The following is a 19,403-nucleotide window of genomic DNA, read 5'->3' as shown; positions in this document are numbered from 1 at the left end:
ACTGTGCAAAACTCGTAATGTTTGTTTCTGTTCTAAATGACTTCTCGTCTCTTGTCTCATCTATTCTGAGGTAAATATATATGAAATTCCTTACGGAGCGATTGATATCGTTCTGTGGTCTATTATCCATGCGTGTCTCTGCTTCTTCCAGCCTGCCAGACACACAAGGTCACCCAACACTCAAACATTGAGGGGAGAAAATACATCAGAATAATAAAAAATGTCACTCATCTCACTATCGGACCGCACCTGAGCCATAAAGATAACCATTTCCCCTAGCGCCATTTTTCGATCCCCCCGAGGGGAAGAAAATCTAATTATGACAGTGCACATAGGCCTTGCGAAACGGTGGCCCCACTCACACACGCACACACCGGTTGTCTCTGCATGCAAACGCACGAGGGACAAAAGGAAACACACAAACTTCCCAGCCTCTATCGACACATACACCACACAGTGTATGCCAGTGATATGAATTGTACAAGGATAATTAACAGAGATAATAGTGAAGGTGGAGGGAGGTGAGGTGACTCAGTGGAGTTTGAAGAGGCCTGTGTAAAGCAGCGCAAACAGCCCAGAATAAACCAACCCACATCACCATCATCATTCCTCCGCCGGGCCTTGCCTAGCCCTGCCTGTCTGTCGCTTTTATTGCCCTGTTCCGCTGACTTCTGCCTCTGTGGAGACTTGCTGTCATCCATAGTGCTGTATCACAAACACACACACACACACACACACACACACACACACACACACACACACACACACACACACACACACACACACACACACACACACACACACACACACACACACACACACACACACACACACACACACACACACACACACACACACACACACACACACAGCAGGGCCCGCTACCTCGCTCTGCCTGCAACCAGCTCGCCTTTTTAAATAAAGACTATTCATTACGCCCCTGCGGCGCCACGGTGAGAACTGTCTACCTAACGCCGCACGCACGCACGCCGTTTCCAAATTGAGTTTGCTCGCCCGGCTCAAACATTCCTTTTGCTCCATTTCCCATTGGAATACATCTTTATGCGCAGAGATTTCAACTTGGGAATGGAAAGAGGAAATACTAGTGGAGTCACATCAGCCCCCAAGCCAACAACACTGCAGTGGATTAAAAATGTCAAACTTCAGTTGAAACAATAGGGCAGGCATCATCAACTAGATTCCAATAGGGCAGGCATCATCAACTAGATTCCGCTGCGGGACGATTTGTTCTTGAGCGGATGGTCGGGGGTCCGGAACAGAATTACATATCATTTGTAGACCACAAGAAACACAAACAGATATGTTTCAAATATAATCATTTAAAACCTTGCTTACATTTGAATAAGATCACATATATTTTACATTTTAATTTTTTTACTTCAGTTTATTTTAGTAAATACTTTCTTAACACTGATTTTTCTTAAAGCTGCATTGTTGGTTAAGGGCTTGGAAGTGAAGCATTTCATTGTAAAGGTCTAAACCTGTTGTATTCGGCGCATGTGACAAATACAATTTGATTTGATTTTGATTTGATATATCTCTCTGTTGTGTGTGGGAATACTTTGGAACAGATGTTTCCAAAACGTAAATCACTTGGAGATGATTTGCTGGTGTTTTTAAAGTATTTTATGTGCAATAATAACAATATATACAGTGCCTTCAGAAAGTGTTCAAACCCTTGGATTTCTTCCACATTTTTGTTGTGTTACAGCCTGAATTTAAAATAAATTCTATTTATTTCAAAAAAATTACTGGCACAATACCACATAATGTCAAAGTGGACTAACGTTTTTTTTTATGTTTACAAATGAATTACACATTAAAAGCTGAAAGATCTTGAGTCAATAAGAATTCATCCCCTTTGTTATGGAAAGCCTAAATAAGTTCAGGAGTACACATTTGTACCCCACACATACAATTATCTGTAAGGTTCCTCAGTCGAGCAGGTCATTTCAAACACAGATTAACCACAAAGTACACAAAGGTTTTCCAATGCTTTGCAAAGAAGGGCACCTATTGGTAGATGGGTAAAAATAAAAAAGCAGACATTGAATATCCCTTTGAGCAGGTGAAGTTATTAATTACACTTTGGATGGTGTATCAATACACCCAGTCACTACAAAGATACAGGCGTCCTTCCTAACTCAGTTGCCGGAGAGGAAGGAAACGGCTCAGGGATTTCACCATGAGTGTCATGTTTGTCATTTATTATCATGTCTTGTCCCTGTGCTCCCCATTCTATTCGTTTCCCTCTGCTGGTCTTATTAGGTTCTTTCCCTCTTTCTATCCCTCTCTCTCCCCTTCCCCCTCTCACTCTCTCGCTCTCTCTTCTCTCTATCGTTCCGTTCCTGCTCCCAGCTGTTCCTATTCCCCTAATCATCATTTAGTCTTCCCACACCTGTTCCCGATCCTTTCCCCTGATTAGAGTCCCTATTTCTTCCTTTGTGTTCCGTTCCTGTCCTGTCGGTTCCTTGTTTAGAATTCACCGTGCTGTGATTGTGTATCGCCCTGTCCTGTCGTGTTTTTGCCTTCATCAGATGCTGCGTGTGAGCAGGTGTCTCTGTCAGCTCGGCCTGCGCCTACCCGAAGCGACCTGCAGTCTGTGGCCGCTTCTCCTGTTATTCCCCTCTACAGACTAGAGGATTTCTGTTATTCCCTGTTTGGACATTTCCTGTTAAGGATTCAGGATTTGTCGTTTTCTGTTTGGACTTGAATAAACTCTGTTTCTGTTAAGTCGCTTTTGGGTCCTCTTTCACCTGCATGACAGAAGGAACCGACCAAGGAATGGACCCAGCGACTTCAGACGCTCGTTACACTGCCGTCGAGATCAAGGAGCCATGCTCGGCAGACACGAGCAGGAATTGTCTGCTGCTCGCCATGCCGTGGAGAACCTGGCCGCTCAGGTTTCCGACCTCTCTGGACAGTTCCAGAGTCTACGTCTCGTGCCACCTGTTACTTCCTGGCCTGCCGAGCCTCCAGAACCTAGGGTTAATAACCCACCTTGCTACTCCGGGCAGCCCACTGAGTGCCGCTCCTTTCTCACGCAGTGTGAGATTGTGTTCTCTCTCAACCCAACACATACTCTAGAGAGAGAGCTCGGGTTGCTTACGTCATTTCACTCCTTACTGGCCGGGCTCGAGAATGGGGCACAGCTATCTGGGAGGCAAGGGCTGATTGCTCTAACAAGTTCCAGAACTTTAAAGAGGAGATGATTCGGGTTTTTGACCGTTCAGTTTTTGGTGGGGAGGCTTCTAGGCCCTGGCTTCCTTATGCCAAGGTGAACGGTCCATAACGGATTATTCTATTGAGTTTCGCACTCTTGCTGCCTCTAGTGAGTGGAACGAGCCGGCGCTGCTCGCTCGTTTTCTGGAGGGACTCCACGCAGTGGTTAAGGATGAGATTCTCTCCCGGGAGGTTCCTTCAGATGTGGACTCTTTGATTGCTCTCGCCATCCGCATAGAACGACGGGTAGATCTTCGTCACCGGGCTCGTGGAAGAGAGTTCGCATCAACGGTGTTTCCCTGCTCCGCATCGCAACCATCTCCCTCCTCTGGCTTTGAGACTGAGCCCATGCAGCTGGGAGGGATTCATCTCGACTAAGGAGAGGGAACGGAGGATCACCAACCGCCTGTGCCTCTATTGCGGAGTTGCTGGACATTTTGTTAATTCATGTCCAGTAAAGCCAGAGCTCATCTGTAAGCGGAGGGCTACAGGTGAGCGCAACTACTCAAGTCTCTCCATCAAAATCCTGTACTACTTTGTCGGTCCATCTACGCTGGACCGGTTCGGGTGCTACATGTAGTGCCTTGATAGACTCTGGGGCTGAGGGTTGTTTCATGGACGAAGCATGGGTTCGGAAACATGACATTCCTTTCAGAGAGTTAGAGAAGCCTACGCCCATGTTCGCCTTAGATGGTAGTCATCTTCCCAGTATCAGATTTGAGACACTACCTTTTACCCTCACAGTATCTGGTAACCACAGTGAGACTATTTCTTTTTTGATTTTCCGTTCACCGTTTACACCTGTTGTTTTGGGTCATCCCTGGCTAGTATGTCATAATCCTTCTATTAATTGGTCTAGTAATTCTATCCTATCCTGGAACGTTTCTTGTCATGTGAAGTGTTTAATGTCTGCCATCCCTCCCGTTTCTTCTGTCCCTACTTCTCAGGAGGAACCTGGCGATTTGAGGAATATCATGATCTGCGCACGGTCTTCAGTCGGTCCCGAGCCAACTCCCTTCCTCCTCACCGGTCGTATGATTGTAGTATTGATCTCCTTCCGGGGACCACTCCTCCTCGAGGTAGACTATACTCTCTGTCGGCTCCCGAACGTAAGGCTCTCGAGGATTATTTGTCTGTGTCTCTTGACGCCGGTACCATAGTGCCTTCTTCCTCTCCGGCCGGGGCGGGGTTCTTTTTGTTAAGAAGAAGGACGGTACTCTGCGCCCCTGCGTGGATTATCGAGGCTGAATGACATAACGGTTAAGAATCGTTATCCGCTTCCCCTTATGTCATCAGCCTTCGAGATTCTGCAGGGAGCCAGGTGCTTTACTAAGTTGGACCTTCGTAACGCTTACCATCTCGTGCGCATCAGAGAGGGGGACGAGTGGAAAACGGCGTTTAACACTCCGTTAGGGCATTTTGAGTACCGGGTTCTGCCGTTCGGTCTCGCCAATGCGCCAGCTGTTTTTCAGGCATTAGTTAATGATGTTCTGAGAGACATGCTGAACATCTTTGTTTTTGTCTATCTTGACGATATCCTGATTTTTCTCCGTCACTCGAGATTCATGTTCAGCACGTTCGACGTGTTCTACAGCGCCTTTTAGAGAATTGTCTCTACGTAAAGGCTGAGAAGTGCTCTTTTCATGTCTCCTCCGTTACTTTTCTCGGTTCCGTTATTTCCGCTGAAGGCATTCAGATGGATTCCGCTAAGGTCCAAGCTGTCAGTGATTGGCCCGTTCCAAGGTCACGTGTCGAGTTGCAGCGCTTTTTAGGTTTCGCTCATTTCTATCGGCGTTTCATTCGTATTTCGGTCAAGTTGCTGCCCCTCTCACAGCTCTTACTTCTGTCAAGACGTGTTTTAAGTGGTCCGGTTCCGCCCAGGGAGCTTTTGATCTTCTAAAAGAACGTTTTACGTCCGCTCCTATCCTCGTTACTCCTGACGTCACTAGACAATTCATTGTCGAGGTTGACGCTTCAGAGGTGGCGTGGGAGCCATTCTATCCCAGCGCTTCCAGTCTGACGTAAGTTCATCCTTGCGCTTATTTTTCTCATCGCCTGTCGCCATCTGAGCGCAACTATGATGTGGGTAACCGTGAACTGCTCGCCATCCGCTTAGCCCTAGGCGAATGGCGACAGTGGTTGGAGGGGGCGACCGTTCCTTTTGTCGTTTGGACAGACCATAAGAACCTTGAGTACATCCGTTCTGCCAAACGACTTAATGCCCGTCAAGCTCGTTGGGCGTTGTTTTTCGCTCGTTTCGAGTTTGTGATTTCTTACCGTCCGGGTAGCAAGAACACCAAGCCTGATGCCTTATCCCGTCTGTTTAGTTCTTCTGTGGCTTCTACTGATCCCGAGGGGATTCTTCCTTATTTTGTCGGGTTAACAGTCTGGGGAATTGAAAGACAGGTTAAGCAAGCACTCACGCACACTGCGTCGCCGCGCGCTTGTCCTAGTAACCTCCTTTTCGTTCCTGTTTCCACTCGTCTGGCTGTTCTTCAGTGGGCTCACTCTGCCAAGTTAGCTGGTCATCCCGGTGTTCGAGGCACTCTTGCGTCTATTCGCCAGCGCTTTTGGTGGCCGACTCAGGAGCGTGACACGCGCCGTTTCGTGGCTGCTTGTTCGGACTGCGCGCAGACTAAGTCGGGTAACTCTCCTCCTGCCGGTCGTCTCAGACCGCTCCCCATTCCTTCTCGACCATGGTCTCACATCGCCTTAGACTTCATTACCGGTCTGCCTTTGTCTGCGGGGAAGACTGTGATTCTTACGGTTGTCGATAGGTTCTCTAAGGCGGCACATTTCATTCCCCTCGCTAAACTTCCTTCCGCTAAGGAGACGGCACAAATCATTATTGAGAATGTATTCAGAATTCATGGCCTCCCGTTAGACGCCGTTTCAGACAGAGGCCCGCAATTCACGTCACAGTTTTGGAGGGAGTTCTGTCGTTTGATTGGTGCGTCCGTCAGTCTCTCTTCCGGGTTTCATCCCCAGTCTAACGGTCAAGCAGAGAGGGCCAATCAGACGATTGGTCGCATACTACGCAGCCTTTCTTTCAGAAACCCTGCGTCTTGGGCAGAACAGCTCCCCTGGGCAGAATACGCTCTGGTTTCCTTCGTCTGCTACCGGGTTATCTCCGTTTCAGAGTAGTCTGGGTTACCAGCCTCCTCTGTTCTCATCCCAGCTTGCCGAGTCCAGCGTTCCCTCCGCTCAAGCGTTTGTCCAACGTTGTGAGCGCACCTGGAGGAGGGTGAGGTCTGCACTTTGCCGTTACAGGGCACAGACGGTGAGAGCCGCCAATAAACGCAGGATTAAGAGTCCTAGGTATTGTTGCGGCCAGAGAGTGTGGCTTTCCACTCGCAACCTTCCTCTTACGACAGCTTCTCGTAAGTTGACTCCGCGGTTCATTGGTCCGTTCCGTGTCTCCCAGGTCGTCAATCCTGTCGCTGTGCGACTTTCTTCCGCGACATCTTCGTCGCGTCCATCCTGTCTTCCATGTCTCCTGTGTTAAGCCCTTTCTTCGCACCCCGTTCGTCTTCCCTCCCCCCTCCCGTCCTTGTCGAGAGCGCACCTATTTACAAGGTACATAAGATCATGGACATGCGTTCTCGGGACGGGGTCACCAATACTTAGTGGATTGGGAGGGTTACGGTCCTGAGGAGAGGAGTTGGGTTCCGTCTCGGGACGTGCTGGACCGTTCACTCATCGATGATTTCCTCCGTTGCCGCCAGGATTCCTCCTCGAGTGCGCCAGGAGGCGCTCGGTGAGTGGGGGGTACTGTCATGTTTGTCATTTATTATCATGTCTTGTCCCTGTGCTCCCCATTCTATTCGTTTCCCTCTGCTGGTCTTATTAGGTTCTTTCCCTCTTTCTATCCCTCTCTCTCCCCTCCCCCTCTCACTCTCTCGCTCTCTCTTCTCTCTATCGTTCCGTTCCTGCTCCCAGCTGTTCCTATTCCCCTAATCATCATTTAGTCTTCCCACACCTGTTCCCGATCCTTTCCCTGATTAGAGTCCCTATTTCTTCCTTTGTGTTCCGTTCCTGTCCTGTCGGTTCCTTGTTTAGAATTCACCGTGCTGTGATTGTGTATCGCCCTGTCCTGTCGTGTTTTTGCCTTCATCAGATGCTGCGTGTGAGCAGGTGTCTCTGTCAGCTACGGCCTGCGCCTACCCGAAGCGACCTGCAGTCTGTGGCCGCTTCTCCTGTTATTCCCCTCTACAGACTAGAGGATTTCTGTTATTCCCTGTTTGGACATTTCCTGTTAAGGATTCAGGATTTGTCGTTTTCTGTTTGGACTTGAATAAACTCTGTTTCTGTTAAGTCGCTTTTGGGTCCTCTTTCACCTGCATGACAATGAGGCCAATGGTGACGTTAAAACAACAGTTACAGAGTTTAATGGCTGTGATAGGAGAAAACTGAGGATGGATCAACAACATTGTAGTTACTCCACAATACTAACCAAATTGACAGAGCAAAAATAAGGAAGCCTGTACAGAACACAAATATTCCAAAACATGTATCCAGTTTGGCAGAGCTTGAATAATAAAAAATGATATATAGGCAAATGATGCACAATCCAGGTGTGTAAAGCTCTTTAGAGAGTTACCCAGAAAGACTCACAGCTGTAATCGTTGCCAAAGGTACTTCTACAAAGTATTGACTTGAGGTGTGATTACTTATTTAAATGAGATATTTATGTATTTCATTTTCAATACATTTCACTTTGTCATTATGGGTTATTGTGTGTAGATTTGGAAAATATATTATCCATTTCGAATTCACCATGTTACACAACAAAATGTGGAATACTTCAAGGGGTATGAATACTTTCTGAAGGCACAGTATATTACATTTTTTTCTCAGAAAACTTGGGGGGGCCAAATAGAATCACCCGTGGGCCGCCAGTTGGGAAACGCTGCAACGGGGTAGAGCTAGCCGAAAGCTAGTGCAAAGGTGCTAAGGCAAATCTCTCGCTGTCTGCTGGTGGTACCAACAGCTAACAGTAAAGCTGGCTAACAGTGTTTACTGTATTCTCCGTCTTGGATAATAGCTGCTAAATGGCTTCAGGCATCTCTATCACTCTACATTATTAGATCAGTATATCTATATTACATCTACAAACTGTTACCCATTTAGGACCAAAAGGCTAGCAGGCAATATGGAACTGTGTAAAGTAGCCTATGAGAGAAGAGATCATTTAAATATTTATTTTCCTTTCTTCATGTCTGCGTTGTGCTTAGTTAGTCTACAGAAAACATGGTTCATACATGTTATTTGTTATACAGATACAGGCCTATGGTGTAGCCTACATTTACAGTAGCAGAAAATATCATTCAAACTGACTAAAACTACCAAGCGTCAACTGTGGCTGAGGACTTAGAGCACGGAAAGGACACGGAACGGAAGGCACAGGAGCAAATGGTTTGTTGGTAAAACGAAAATGTTAATCATAATCATCAATTACTCTTCTATGGGAAAACGGGTGCAGGTTAGCGTTGTTCGTCATGAATCTTGTTGTGAATCTTGTCTGCAGCTCTGCAGAATGGCCACTGCCTGGGACACCCACAAAATCATCAAATCTGATTTTAAACCATAAACTTAACCTTGATTGATCTTATTTTGACGAATACTCCAGATAAATGGGGTGGCAGGTAGCTTAGCGGTTAAGAACGTTGTGCCAGTACGTGAATGGTCGCTGGTTTGAGGCCCGAGCTGACTTGGTGAAAAATCTGTTAATATGTCCTTAATCAAGGCACATAACCCTAATTGCTCCTTTAAGTCGCTCCGGATAAAAGCGTCTGCTAAATGACTAAAATGTCATCATAAACTGGGTGGTTTGAATGCTGATTGGCTGAAAGCTGTGATATATCAGACTGTATACCATGGGTATGATAAAACATGTATTTTTACTGTTCTAAATGCATTTGTAACCAGTTTCTAATAGAACTAAGGCACCTTGGGGGAAGGGGGGGGTGGTATGCATAAGAACAGCCCTTAGCCGTGGTATATTGGCCATATACCACAACCCCTCAGGCCTTATTGCTTAAATATGTTGATAGCAGCGTTTTCTACTGGATTTTAGTGACCACTGCCCAGTTGTCTGTGTCAGAGATGTGAGAGTGCATAAATATAGTGACCTTGAACCTGATTTTTTCACACCCTGATCTGTTTCACCACCCTCCAGGTGTCGCCCATCTTCCCCATTATCCCCTCTGTATTTATACTTGTGGTTTCTGTCTGTCTGTTGCCAGTTCGTGTTGTTTGTTAAAGTCAACCAGCGTTTTGTCTCAGCTCCTGCTTTTCCCCAGTCTCTCTTTTTCTCGTCCTCCTGGTTTTGACCCTTGCCTGTCCTGACTCTGAGCCTGCCTGCCGTCCCGTGCCTTTGCCCCTACTCTAGATTACCGACCTCTGCTTGACCTGACCCTGGGCCTGCCTGCCGTCCTGTACCTTGGCCCCATTACTCTGGATTATCGACCCCTGGCTGCCTTGACCTGTCGTTTACCTGCCCCGGTTGTTACAACAAACATTGTTACTTCAACACAGTCTGCACTTGGGTCTTACCTGAAACCTGATAGATTTAGCTTTAAGCTTTTTTTGTAAATGTCTTAAGCAATATGGCAAATAATCATACCCCTTCAAAACTCCGAGTTAAAGGTAGATCGAATGCCTGATTCACTACTGAATTTCCAAGGAATTTGTAAGAGAAATGTTGCCTGGATCAAGGCCAGGAACACAGGCTTAGGCCCAGATTGGCAATCTTTTAAGCAACTGAGGAATCAATGTATCAAACTAATCAGAAAGGTTAAATCTGATTATTATGTAATCAATCTTTCTGAATGTAAGGGGAATTATTTTCACTATTTATATAAATGCTATTGGTCTATCGTTTCAAAAATGTACATTTCATTCTATATTACATTTACATTTAAGTCATTTAGCAGACGCTCTTATCCAGAGCGACTTACAAATTGGATATGTGGATCATACTATTATGTACGCAATTGCCCTGGTTGTGACAAGGCTCCAGCCCGATTTTGTAGCTTTACAGGAAGCCCTTACTGGGTTGTCAATAAGGATTTGTTCTTAACTGAATTGCCTTGTTAAATAAAGGTTAAATAAATCAAATAAAATTCAAAAACTTGTGCTTAATACGAGAAAAACAAAATACATCCTTTTTCAAGTTCTCATTAGATTGTTCCAGATGGATTACATCTTCACTCATCTGATTGTTCTACAATTGAACAAGTCCCTGCATACAAATACCTTGGTATTTGGATTGACAATAATTTAACGTTTAAAAAGCATACAAATGCATTTGCTAAGAAGCTACGATTTAAAGTGGGCTTTTTTGATAGAAACAGATTGTGCCTCTCTCAGCAGGAAGCAGATTGTGCGGTCAACCTTCCTACCTGTTTTTGATTATGGTGATACTATTTTATCAAAGTGCAGCTTCCACTACTCTTAAACCCCTGGCTGCTGTTTATTATGGCGCCCTTCGTTTTATCACAGGAGACAGTTTTATTACTCTTCGCTGCATTCTTTACCAAACGGTTGGCTGGACCTCTTTAAAATCATGTAGATCATATCAGCACGCTCTTTTTGTTTACAAAGCTCTATAAGATTCAGACTTACCCAACATCACTGTTAAGATTTAAAATGACAAGTTGTCAAAACCGGTTCACAGGGGTTGGTTAACTATGGAGACTCCTTTGGTGTTTCCACTGTTACGTAAATCGGCCTTTCATTTCCTACATTTGGAATCATCACCAAAAGACGTCCCGATTGGATGCTTTGATTTTCATAACGAAGAACGTGTTTGTATTTTAAGGTGTATTTCATGTGTATATTGTCTATATTTATGCCCATCTATACTATACTTAGTCTCAATATGACTTCCCTGTTGAAATAAAGGTAAATAAATAAACCTTAACCTTAACCACACGAACCCTACTGCCTAACCCTAAACTTATATTCATTTAAGTGGCATCTTCAAGTGGATTAACTTTCGGGATGAAAAATAAAACAGGCAATGAAATGGGTGCCTGTGGAAGCCGAAATATTATTTATCCGAGTCCTCGAGAGCAGACAAAAACTCAGTAACCAATTATACAAGAGGAGCATAGCCTTTCACCCTCTCATTGGAAGTGCATCTTCAATTGGAAAGGTCAAAAATAGGGAAACTGCAGGCTTGTGCCGGGCTAGAGGAGTGCTGAGAGGACGGGGAGGATTCGAGGGGATGAGGATAAGAGTGAAGGAGGAGAGGGGAGTGACATACTAAGAGTACAGTGGAGTTACAGTATGTGCTTGAGTTGGTTCAGGTGGTTTGTTAGATGGTGCATGCAACCCCAACAGGTGGAAGGTTTGATTCACACAAGGGCCACATACATGCACTAAATATACCATTTGTTCTTGGTAAGTTAAATGACTGTAGGCCATCGTACTATAAAAAAAGACTAGTTTCCTAACCTAGGGCCTGGAGTTATTGCTGTTTTCCTGAAGAGGTCACATGGTCAGGGAAACTGCTGGCTTAGATGGTACTATATTATAATATAGTACAGTATACATACATAGTATACTTAAGCAATCAGGCACGAGGGGGTGTGATAATATGGCCAATATATCACAGCTAAGGGCTGTTATTTGCACAACACAACGCAGAGTGCCTGGACACAGCCCTTAGCCGTGGTATATTGGCCATATACCACAAATCCTAGAGGTGCCTTATTGCTATTATAAACTGATGACCAACGTAAATAGAACAGTACAAATAAATGTTTTGTCATACCCGTGGTACATGGTCTGATATACCACAGCTGTCAGCCAATCAGCAATCAGGGCTCAAACCACCCAGTTTATAATGCAGTATAGTCTGGTACTCACCGCAGGGTCCTCGGTGCTGGATGTGAATCTCCTTCTGCAGGGCGCAGCCCATGGCCTTCATCTCACACTGGCTGCCGTAGCTGTGGCCGTCACTGCCGCACACCAGGTCGGGCATCTGGGGGCAGGCGCCATGGCACTCGCACACGGGCTCGTTGTTCTTCACCACGCACGCGGCCCCGAACTCGCAGGCCTTCCCCAGGCACGGGCTGGGAGTGTGTAGATCTGAGACAATAGACAAGGGTTAGTGTTGAAGGGGGATGAGGGAGAGGTGGGGAAGGAGAAGTATTGAGGGTTTGGGTATTGAGGGTTGGGGGCATAGAGGCAGGGAAGAGTGGGGAACTCGGGATAGGTTAAAAGAGAGTAGAGGTTGATCAGGATCAGAATGATTTCAAAAAGGGGGTTGCCTGGTCAACGTGGGTGCACTATGGTCAAGTCTAAAACATGTATCTGACTCTTATCCATAGTACTTCCTGTATCAATTAACTCCCTTCTGGTAATCTATTTTTGTTGTTGTTGGTAATCTCATTGGCCATAAGTGTCTGACCCCTCTGTATGAGCCAATCAGCGGAGTCTGCACCTCTGTATGACCCAATCAGCAGTGCCTGACCTCATGTTTCAGAGACCCACACCCCAAGTTCTACGAGTAGAAACCTTGACCTTGTGGCAATGAATTGGAAACTTGGGGATGAACGGTAGAGGAGAACATATTTTTCTATTTATAGGGAAGTAAACAGGTGCTGATTAATTGATGTTTCCTAGCATGCCATTTGCATCTCACGCGAGCCTCAGAGAGAGAGAGAGAGAGCGAGAGAGGGAGAGAGAAAAAGATGATGAAGAGAGCTCTCGCTATGTGGATAGAGAAGAGAGAGGAAGGGAAGACTAGAAACAGAGGAAAAGAGAAAGAGCAGCGTCGGCTTAATAACACACAAAGCCCAGCTCCTGGGCAGTGGGAGAACATCAGAGAAGTGTCTGCATGCTGCTTTGTTCTCCAAACGCCCCACTACACTGTAACTTCATTCAATTGGGGGCCTTGTTAGAGAAGTGGGTCAGAAACGAGAAAGAAACGCGCAAAGACGACAATGTGATCCACGGAATTATATTGTTTCATCATCGAGGCATTTATTTTCCTTCGTGCCCCCCGATCAATCCTTCATCAGTATTGTCGCCAAGGTTAGGAGTATGTTAGCCGTATTGTAAGGGGGTGGATTGATTTGGGGATGGGGTGGGTGGGTGAGTGGAACAGATTGACAGTTGAATCCCCAAGGCCTCGGAAGACTGTGGCATACAGTACATCCTCGTCAAGCCAAGCGGGCAGGAGAATTATGCAAGAGGCGGCGAAGCCATGCGAAGGAGGCTCATTGGCATGCCTGGAGCGTGGGGGTATAGTGCCGTGATGCTAAACGCGCCGTGTCTATGTGAGGATGCATTTTATCCCTGGCTTCCCAGCGAGAGAGATTGTCAATGGGGAAAAGATGGGAGCGGAACTCGGTATGTCACGGGTGGTAGATGGTGTGGGAATAGGGTTACAATGCTGAACCCAGGCTACCCCCTCCTACAACCCCTCCTGTGTCTCCTCCTCTCCCCATGGCAACCAAGGGTGCAGTCATTACCCTGATTATTATGGGATTAGACTAGAATCACGCCGGGCGCTCCGTTTAAGAAGCTGCCGCCGTTTAGTTTCTGAAAGCACGGGTGCGTTTAATACTGTTAAAATCCCCCCTTGAGCCTCATCTCAGCTCTGGGTAAAATCATCAACATATAGCAGAAGGTAATTTCCCACTGTGGGTGAGGAGGGGAACAGATAGGAGTGATAGGAGTGAAGTCATCTCAGAACCCTGGAAGAGGCTTGATGTTCGATTAGATAGCGTCTAAAATCACAGGACTGTGGTGAGGGAAAAAATTCATAAGTGTCAAGAAGGACGCTGCATGCTTTCCGGCGCCCCACGGCGTCTGTGTCAGGGGGTAGTAGTTAGGCTGTAGTGTAGAGGGTCAGCAATCAGCAAGGAACACTTAAAAGGTTATTTTATGCGTATCATTAAATGGTTATTATGTGCCGTTGCCATTGCGATAGTGTCTCGCCACAGGATGATTCTGCGTTATAAAAAGCCTCACCTGTGTTCTACACGTCTTTACATCAAGAGAGCAGCAGGAAAAAACAAGGGGATAAGGCCCTAGCCGATACTAGTGTGGAGGAGGAGCAATCGCCAGGCTACATCTAGTGCCCGTCGGCGACCGTAATTGAACAAATCTTTACGGATCCTGAATAAGGATGAGCAAGGAGACAAGGATCTCACTTTTTCTAATGGGAACGTTGCGGATTAAGTAGTGGAACACTGCTATTGATTTCTGTGTTGTGGGCAAGCCGGCACTTTGAAAGAGCTCCGAATTGGCATGTAAATATGTATGTGGTGGAACTGTGCCTAATTCAGCCGGGCTTCAAAAAACGCTATTCTGCCTGATCTTTTTTCTACACTGTGTGTGTGTGTGTGTGTGTATGTCTCTATGTGTGTAGCGCTGGATACAGAGGGCGATCAGCACACACACACTCGTGGCCTTGAGAACGGTTCACAACCCATTTCCAAAGGCCCAGCTCCCTAAAATACAACTGCAGCCTCCGATAACCTTCAGTCCCTTGTTTTCTTTGTTTCTACCCCCAAAAATAAGGAATGAGAAATAATCCCAAACATTCTCATTCTCCCACTTCTTCTGGAGGCAATGTTTTTCTCTCAGATTTATTCAATCAAAAAAGAGAAGTGGGGGTGGCGAAACTCCCCAAATTCTCTGTGAAATAATCTTAGCATGGAGAGAGAGAATGAGCATACGATGAGAGACTTTGAGAAACCTCCAGCAGCCCTTATACCCGACTTTGGTAATTGAGAAGGCTTGCATATTCTCTCAGTCTGAAAAAAAATCTCAGGGAACTAAAAGCGTATTTTCTCCCTCAAAGGCAGTGAGGGAGACTTTGAAACAGCAGCCTATCATCCCAGAGGCCTGGGTAGAGATGGTAGCAGTGGCTGTGCTGTTCAAGGACTGGAGCTGCCATGACCGACAGACAGACAGACAGACATATGCCTCAGTAGAGGGACAGATACTAGGTCCCAGGCTGCAGCAGTCAGACTCATACACACACACACACAACAAATGACCCCTCTGTTTATCAGGCGAAAGAGACGATGGTGACTCACTGTTTGTGTGTGTGTGTGTGTGTGTGGGATCCAGAGTGCCGCAAGCGCCATCAAAGACATGAGAGACAGAAAAAGGTGTGTTGGCTAGGGATGTGTGAGCGAGGAGATGAATAACTCTCCTCTGTTCAATAATTCTTCTTCTAGCTGCAGTCAAGAAACTGTTTAGGAGTAGACATCTCTTACCAGTCCCTAGAGGCTTCTCTAAGAAAGGACAATGTTTCTGTCCCAGACATGGCGACTTGGGAGTCTGAATGCTGCCACCTCTTTCTGCCCTTCTCCCACCAGCCTAGGCCAGGCTCTCTCTCTCCTTCCTTCCTTCCTTCCTTCCTTCCTTCCTTCCTTCCTTCCTTCCTTCCTTCCTTCCTTCCTTCCTTCCTTCCTTCCTTCCTTCCTTCCTTCCTTCCTTCCTTCCTTCCTTCCTTCCTTCCTTCCTTCCTTCCTTCCTTCCTTCCTCCCTCCGCTCCCCTACTTTCCTTTTGTTTTTAATTAGTCTGATATTTTATAGTGGCGAGCTCTGAGCTTAAAGGGCAACTCCACCACTTTTCAACCTATTTTGTATTATCTCTAGCACAATACCAGTGTCAACATACTGTACGCCTAGTGTAAAAAACATTAGGTTCACCTTGCTAATAGTGAGTCGCAAACCCTTTTGTCCTCAGAACAGCCTCAATTCGTCAGGGCATGGACTCTACAAAGTGTTGAAAGCGTTCCACAGGGATGTTGACCACAATGCTTCCCACAGTTGTGTCAAGTTGGCTAGATGTCCTTTGGGTGGTGGACCATTCTTGATACACACGGAAAACTGTTGAGTGTGTAGAACCCAGCAGCGTTGCAGTACTTGACACTCAACCGGTGCGCCTGGCACCTACTACCATACATCCGTTCAAAGGCACTTACAGTAAATATTGTGTCACCTTCTGAATGGCACACGTACACAATCCATGTCTCAATTGTCTCAATGCTTAAAAATCCTTCTCTGACCTGTCTTCTTCCCTTCATCTACACTGATTGAAGTGGATTTAACAAGTGACATCAATAAGGAATCATAGCCTTCACCTGGATTCACCTGGTCAGTCTGTGTCATGGACAGAGCAGGGGTTCATAATGTTTTGTACACTCGGGGCATGTGAAAAAAAGCACATTTCTAAGTTTTGTGGAATGAAATATAAAGTTAAAACATCAGCAAACGTTACAACATTTTAAAAACAGTGATTTTCAAACACTATGATATCCGCAGTGACATGGGGAGCAAGACAATACCCTCTTTTGGGCTAGAAACCTGTTGCAGGTTTTGAAAATCATCGTCTTTTACTTTTCAACCTACCCTGTGATGTCAGAGACACCTTTTTTTAAAGACTTTTCTTCTTATCGTCTTGACCGCAGATCATAGTAATGCCCTGCTTTCACATACAGTATGTAGACACTGGTTGGTGCTGGAGATGATGAATGAGGTTGAAAAGTGGCAGAAATGCCCTTTAAGACCAGGGAAATTAGAAGTCCCTGTCACATGAAGTGGGCTGCTGCGGTGCTGCAATGCTAAGAAAACCATAACCGCCACAGGCCCACCCACTGATAAAACATTCTGCCAAAGTTCTGCTACCCGTCTCCCCCACCAAGCGGCGGAACGACCCTCACTGACAAACGTTCCGCTACCCATCTTCCCCCTCCCAAGAGAGACGTTGCCTCTTCCCTGTCTCTCACTAAACTGCTACATTAGTCAAGATTTAGAGGCCTTATCTGACAAGCAAATACGGGATTTCTCAGAGTTGACCTGAGTATTACCTCAGTCAAAGCCTTGTTGAGCTGAACACACTCGGCAGGCGGTCTGTATATAAGCCTGGAGAGATGGAGTGTCATATTCCTAGCCTTGTTTGCGTGGGTAATGTTTGTGGTTTAAGCCTGTACATATGGATGTAAATGCAGGGAGATTATTCTATGCGGTAGAGCTTCTCCCTACTCATGCATATGTAGATTGGAATCTTCCCTGCTCCAATTCTGGATCCCAATGTCACTATAAGAATCTAAGAAAACCCATCCCTGCGCTCTAGGTAGCCAATTTGGTGAGGGAGAAGTGGCTGCCGGCACCGCCCACTGTGTAGAAACAGCCAATGGGAAGCAGAGACAGCGGCACATGCCGCGGTGCGCTCTAACCCAGTTTTGTCGGTGCTGCAGGGGGAGTACCTGCCACCCCCTATGTCTCTCTAGCAGTGAAAACTTGTATGGAACATATTAAAATAGGTGCCAGGAACGCGAGAGAAAAGTCTCAATATTAGCATATGGTAAAACGAAGGCCCGCAAGCTGTGTTTCCCTGCTTCGGAGCACTTATCACAGAGCAATGGCTGCAAGGGGACAGTCCTCCACTTGACATTTAAAACCCCAAATACCAAACCTGATAGATTCCTCTTCTATTAGACGACACAGGAAACACAGATGAAGTGAAATACAGCAAACGGAGGGAGAGAGGGGGTGGGGGGGGGGCAGAGAAAGACAACAGCGAGGGAACAAAGACAAAGATGAGCTCCTCCATCTCATGACATGTGTATACTTACAGAGAACAGAGGAGAGAAGAGGGGAAGGAGAGGAAAATTAAAGGCAGGCCACCAAACAGCAGATGGGCATCATTGGCATGGTGGGCCTGGTCCGGGTGCACTGACCAGCAGTACACAACACATACACTGTAGGAAAGGAAGAGAGGGAGGAAGCAAGGAGGGGTGCAACAGATGGGGTAAGGGTTGGTTCGCCATAGGAAGAACCTGCTGTACCCATAAGGCCTGGTGACTGCAGCGACTCTGCCACCACCGACACCCACTGACACACACACAATCACACACCAACACCACACACAATCTGTATGGGCCGCTATAATCCTTAATACCACCAAACTACAGTGCCTTCAGAAGGTATTCACACCCCTTTAATTTTTCCACATTTTTGTTGTGTTACAGCCTTAATAAAAAATGTATTAAATGTAGATTTTATGTCACTGGCCTACACACAATACCCAATGCTTCTCTAAATGTTTTACAAATGAATTAAAAACGAAAAGCAGAAATGTCTTGAGTCAATAAGTATTCAACTCCTTTGTTATGGCAAGCCTACATAACTTTAGGAGTAAACATTTGCTGAACAACTCACAAAATAAGTTGCTACCTTTGAATGACTACCTCATCTCTGTACCACACACAATTATCTGTACGGTCCCTCAGTGAATTTAAAAGATTCAACCACCAGCACCACGGATGTTTTTCAATGCCTCACAAAGAAGGGCACCTATTGGTAGATGGGTAAATTAAAAATAAACATACATTTCATATTCATTTGAGCATGGGGAAGTCATTAATTACACTTTGGATGATGATCAATGCACCCAGTCACTAAAAAGATAGACGTCCTTCCTTCCTAATTCAGTTGCCGGAGAGGCGGGAAACCGCTCAGGGATTTGAACATGAGGCCAATTGTGACAAATACAGAGTTTAATGGCTGTAAAACTGAGGATGGATCAACAACATTGTGGTTACTCTACAATACTGACCTAATTGACAGAGTGAAAAGAAGGAAGCCTGTACAGAATACAAATATTCCAAAACATACAGTACATCCTCTTTGCAACAAGGCACTAAAGTAATATAGCAAAGAAATGTGGCAAAGCAATACGCTTTTTGTCCTTAATACAAAGTGTTCTGTTTGGGGCAAATAAAATGAGTACCACTCTTCATATTTTCATCATGTTATGGGTATGCTTGTAATTGTTAAGGACTCGGGAGTTTTTCGGGATAAAAAAGAAAATGGAAAAGAGCTAAGCACAGGCAAAATCATAGAGGAAAACCTGGTTCAGTCTGCTTTCTAACAGACTCTGGGAGACAAATTCACCTTTAAGGAGGACAGTAACATAAAACTCAAGGCCACTGGAGTTTCTTACCAAGAAGACAATAAATGTTCCTGAGTGGCCGAGTTACAGTTTTGACTTAAATCCGCTTGAAAATCTATGGAAAGTCTTGAAAATGATTTCCGAGTCAACAACTAATTTGACAGAACTTGAATCATTTTGAAAAGAATAATGGGCAAATGTTGCACACTCCAGGTGTTTAAAGCTCTTAGAG

At 45.7% G+C, this 19,403-nt stretch overlaps 1 protein-coding gene across 1 annotated transcript in view; it reads right to left on the bottom strand.

Moving 5' to 3' along the window:
* LOC124031853 (agrin-like) overlaps positions 1-19,403 on the bottom strand; it is a 298,853-nt gene that overhangs the window by 63,876 nt on the left and 215,574 nt on the right. Inside the window, 1 exon segment of the mRNA XM_046343616.1 lies at positions 12,118-12,339. Coding sequence (XP_046199572.1) covers positions 12,118-12,339 — 222 coding nt within the window.

Source organism: Oncorhynchus gorbuscha, linkage group LG03, assembly GCF_021184085.1.
Source record: "Oncorhynchus gorbuscha isolate QuinsamMale2020 ecotype Even-year linkage group LG03, OgorEven_v1.0, whole genome shotgun sequence".
Lineage (NCBI taxonomy): Eukaryota > Metazoa > Chordata > Actinopteri > Salmoniformes > Salmonidae > Oncorhynchus > Oncorhynchus gorbuscha.
This window is presented reverse-complemented; position numbering and strand designations above follow the sequence as displayed.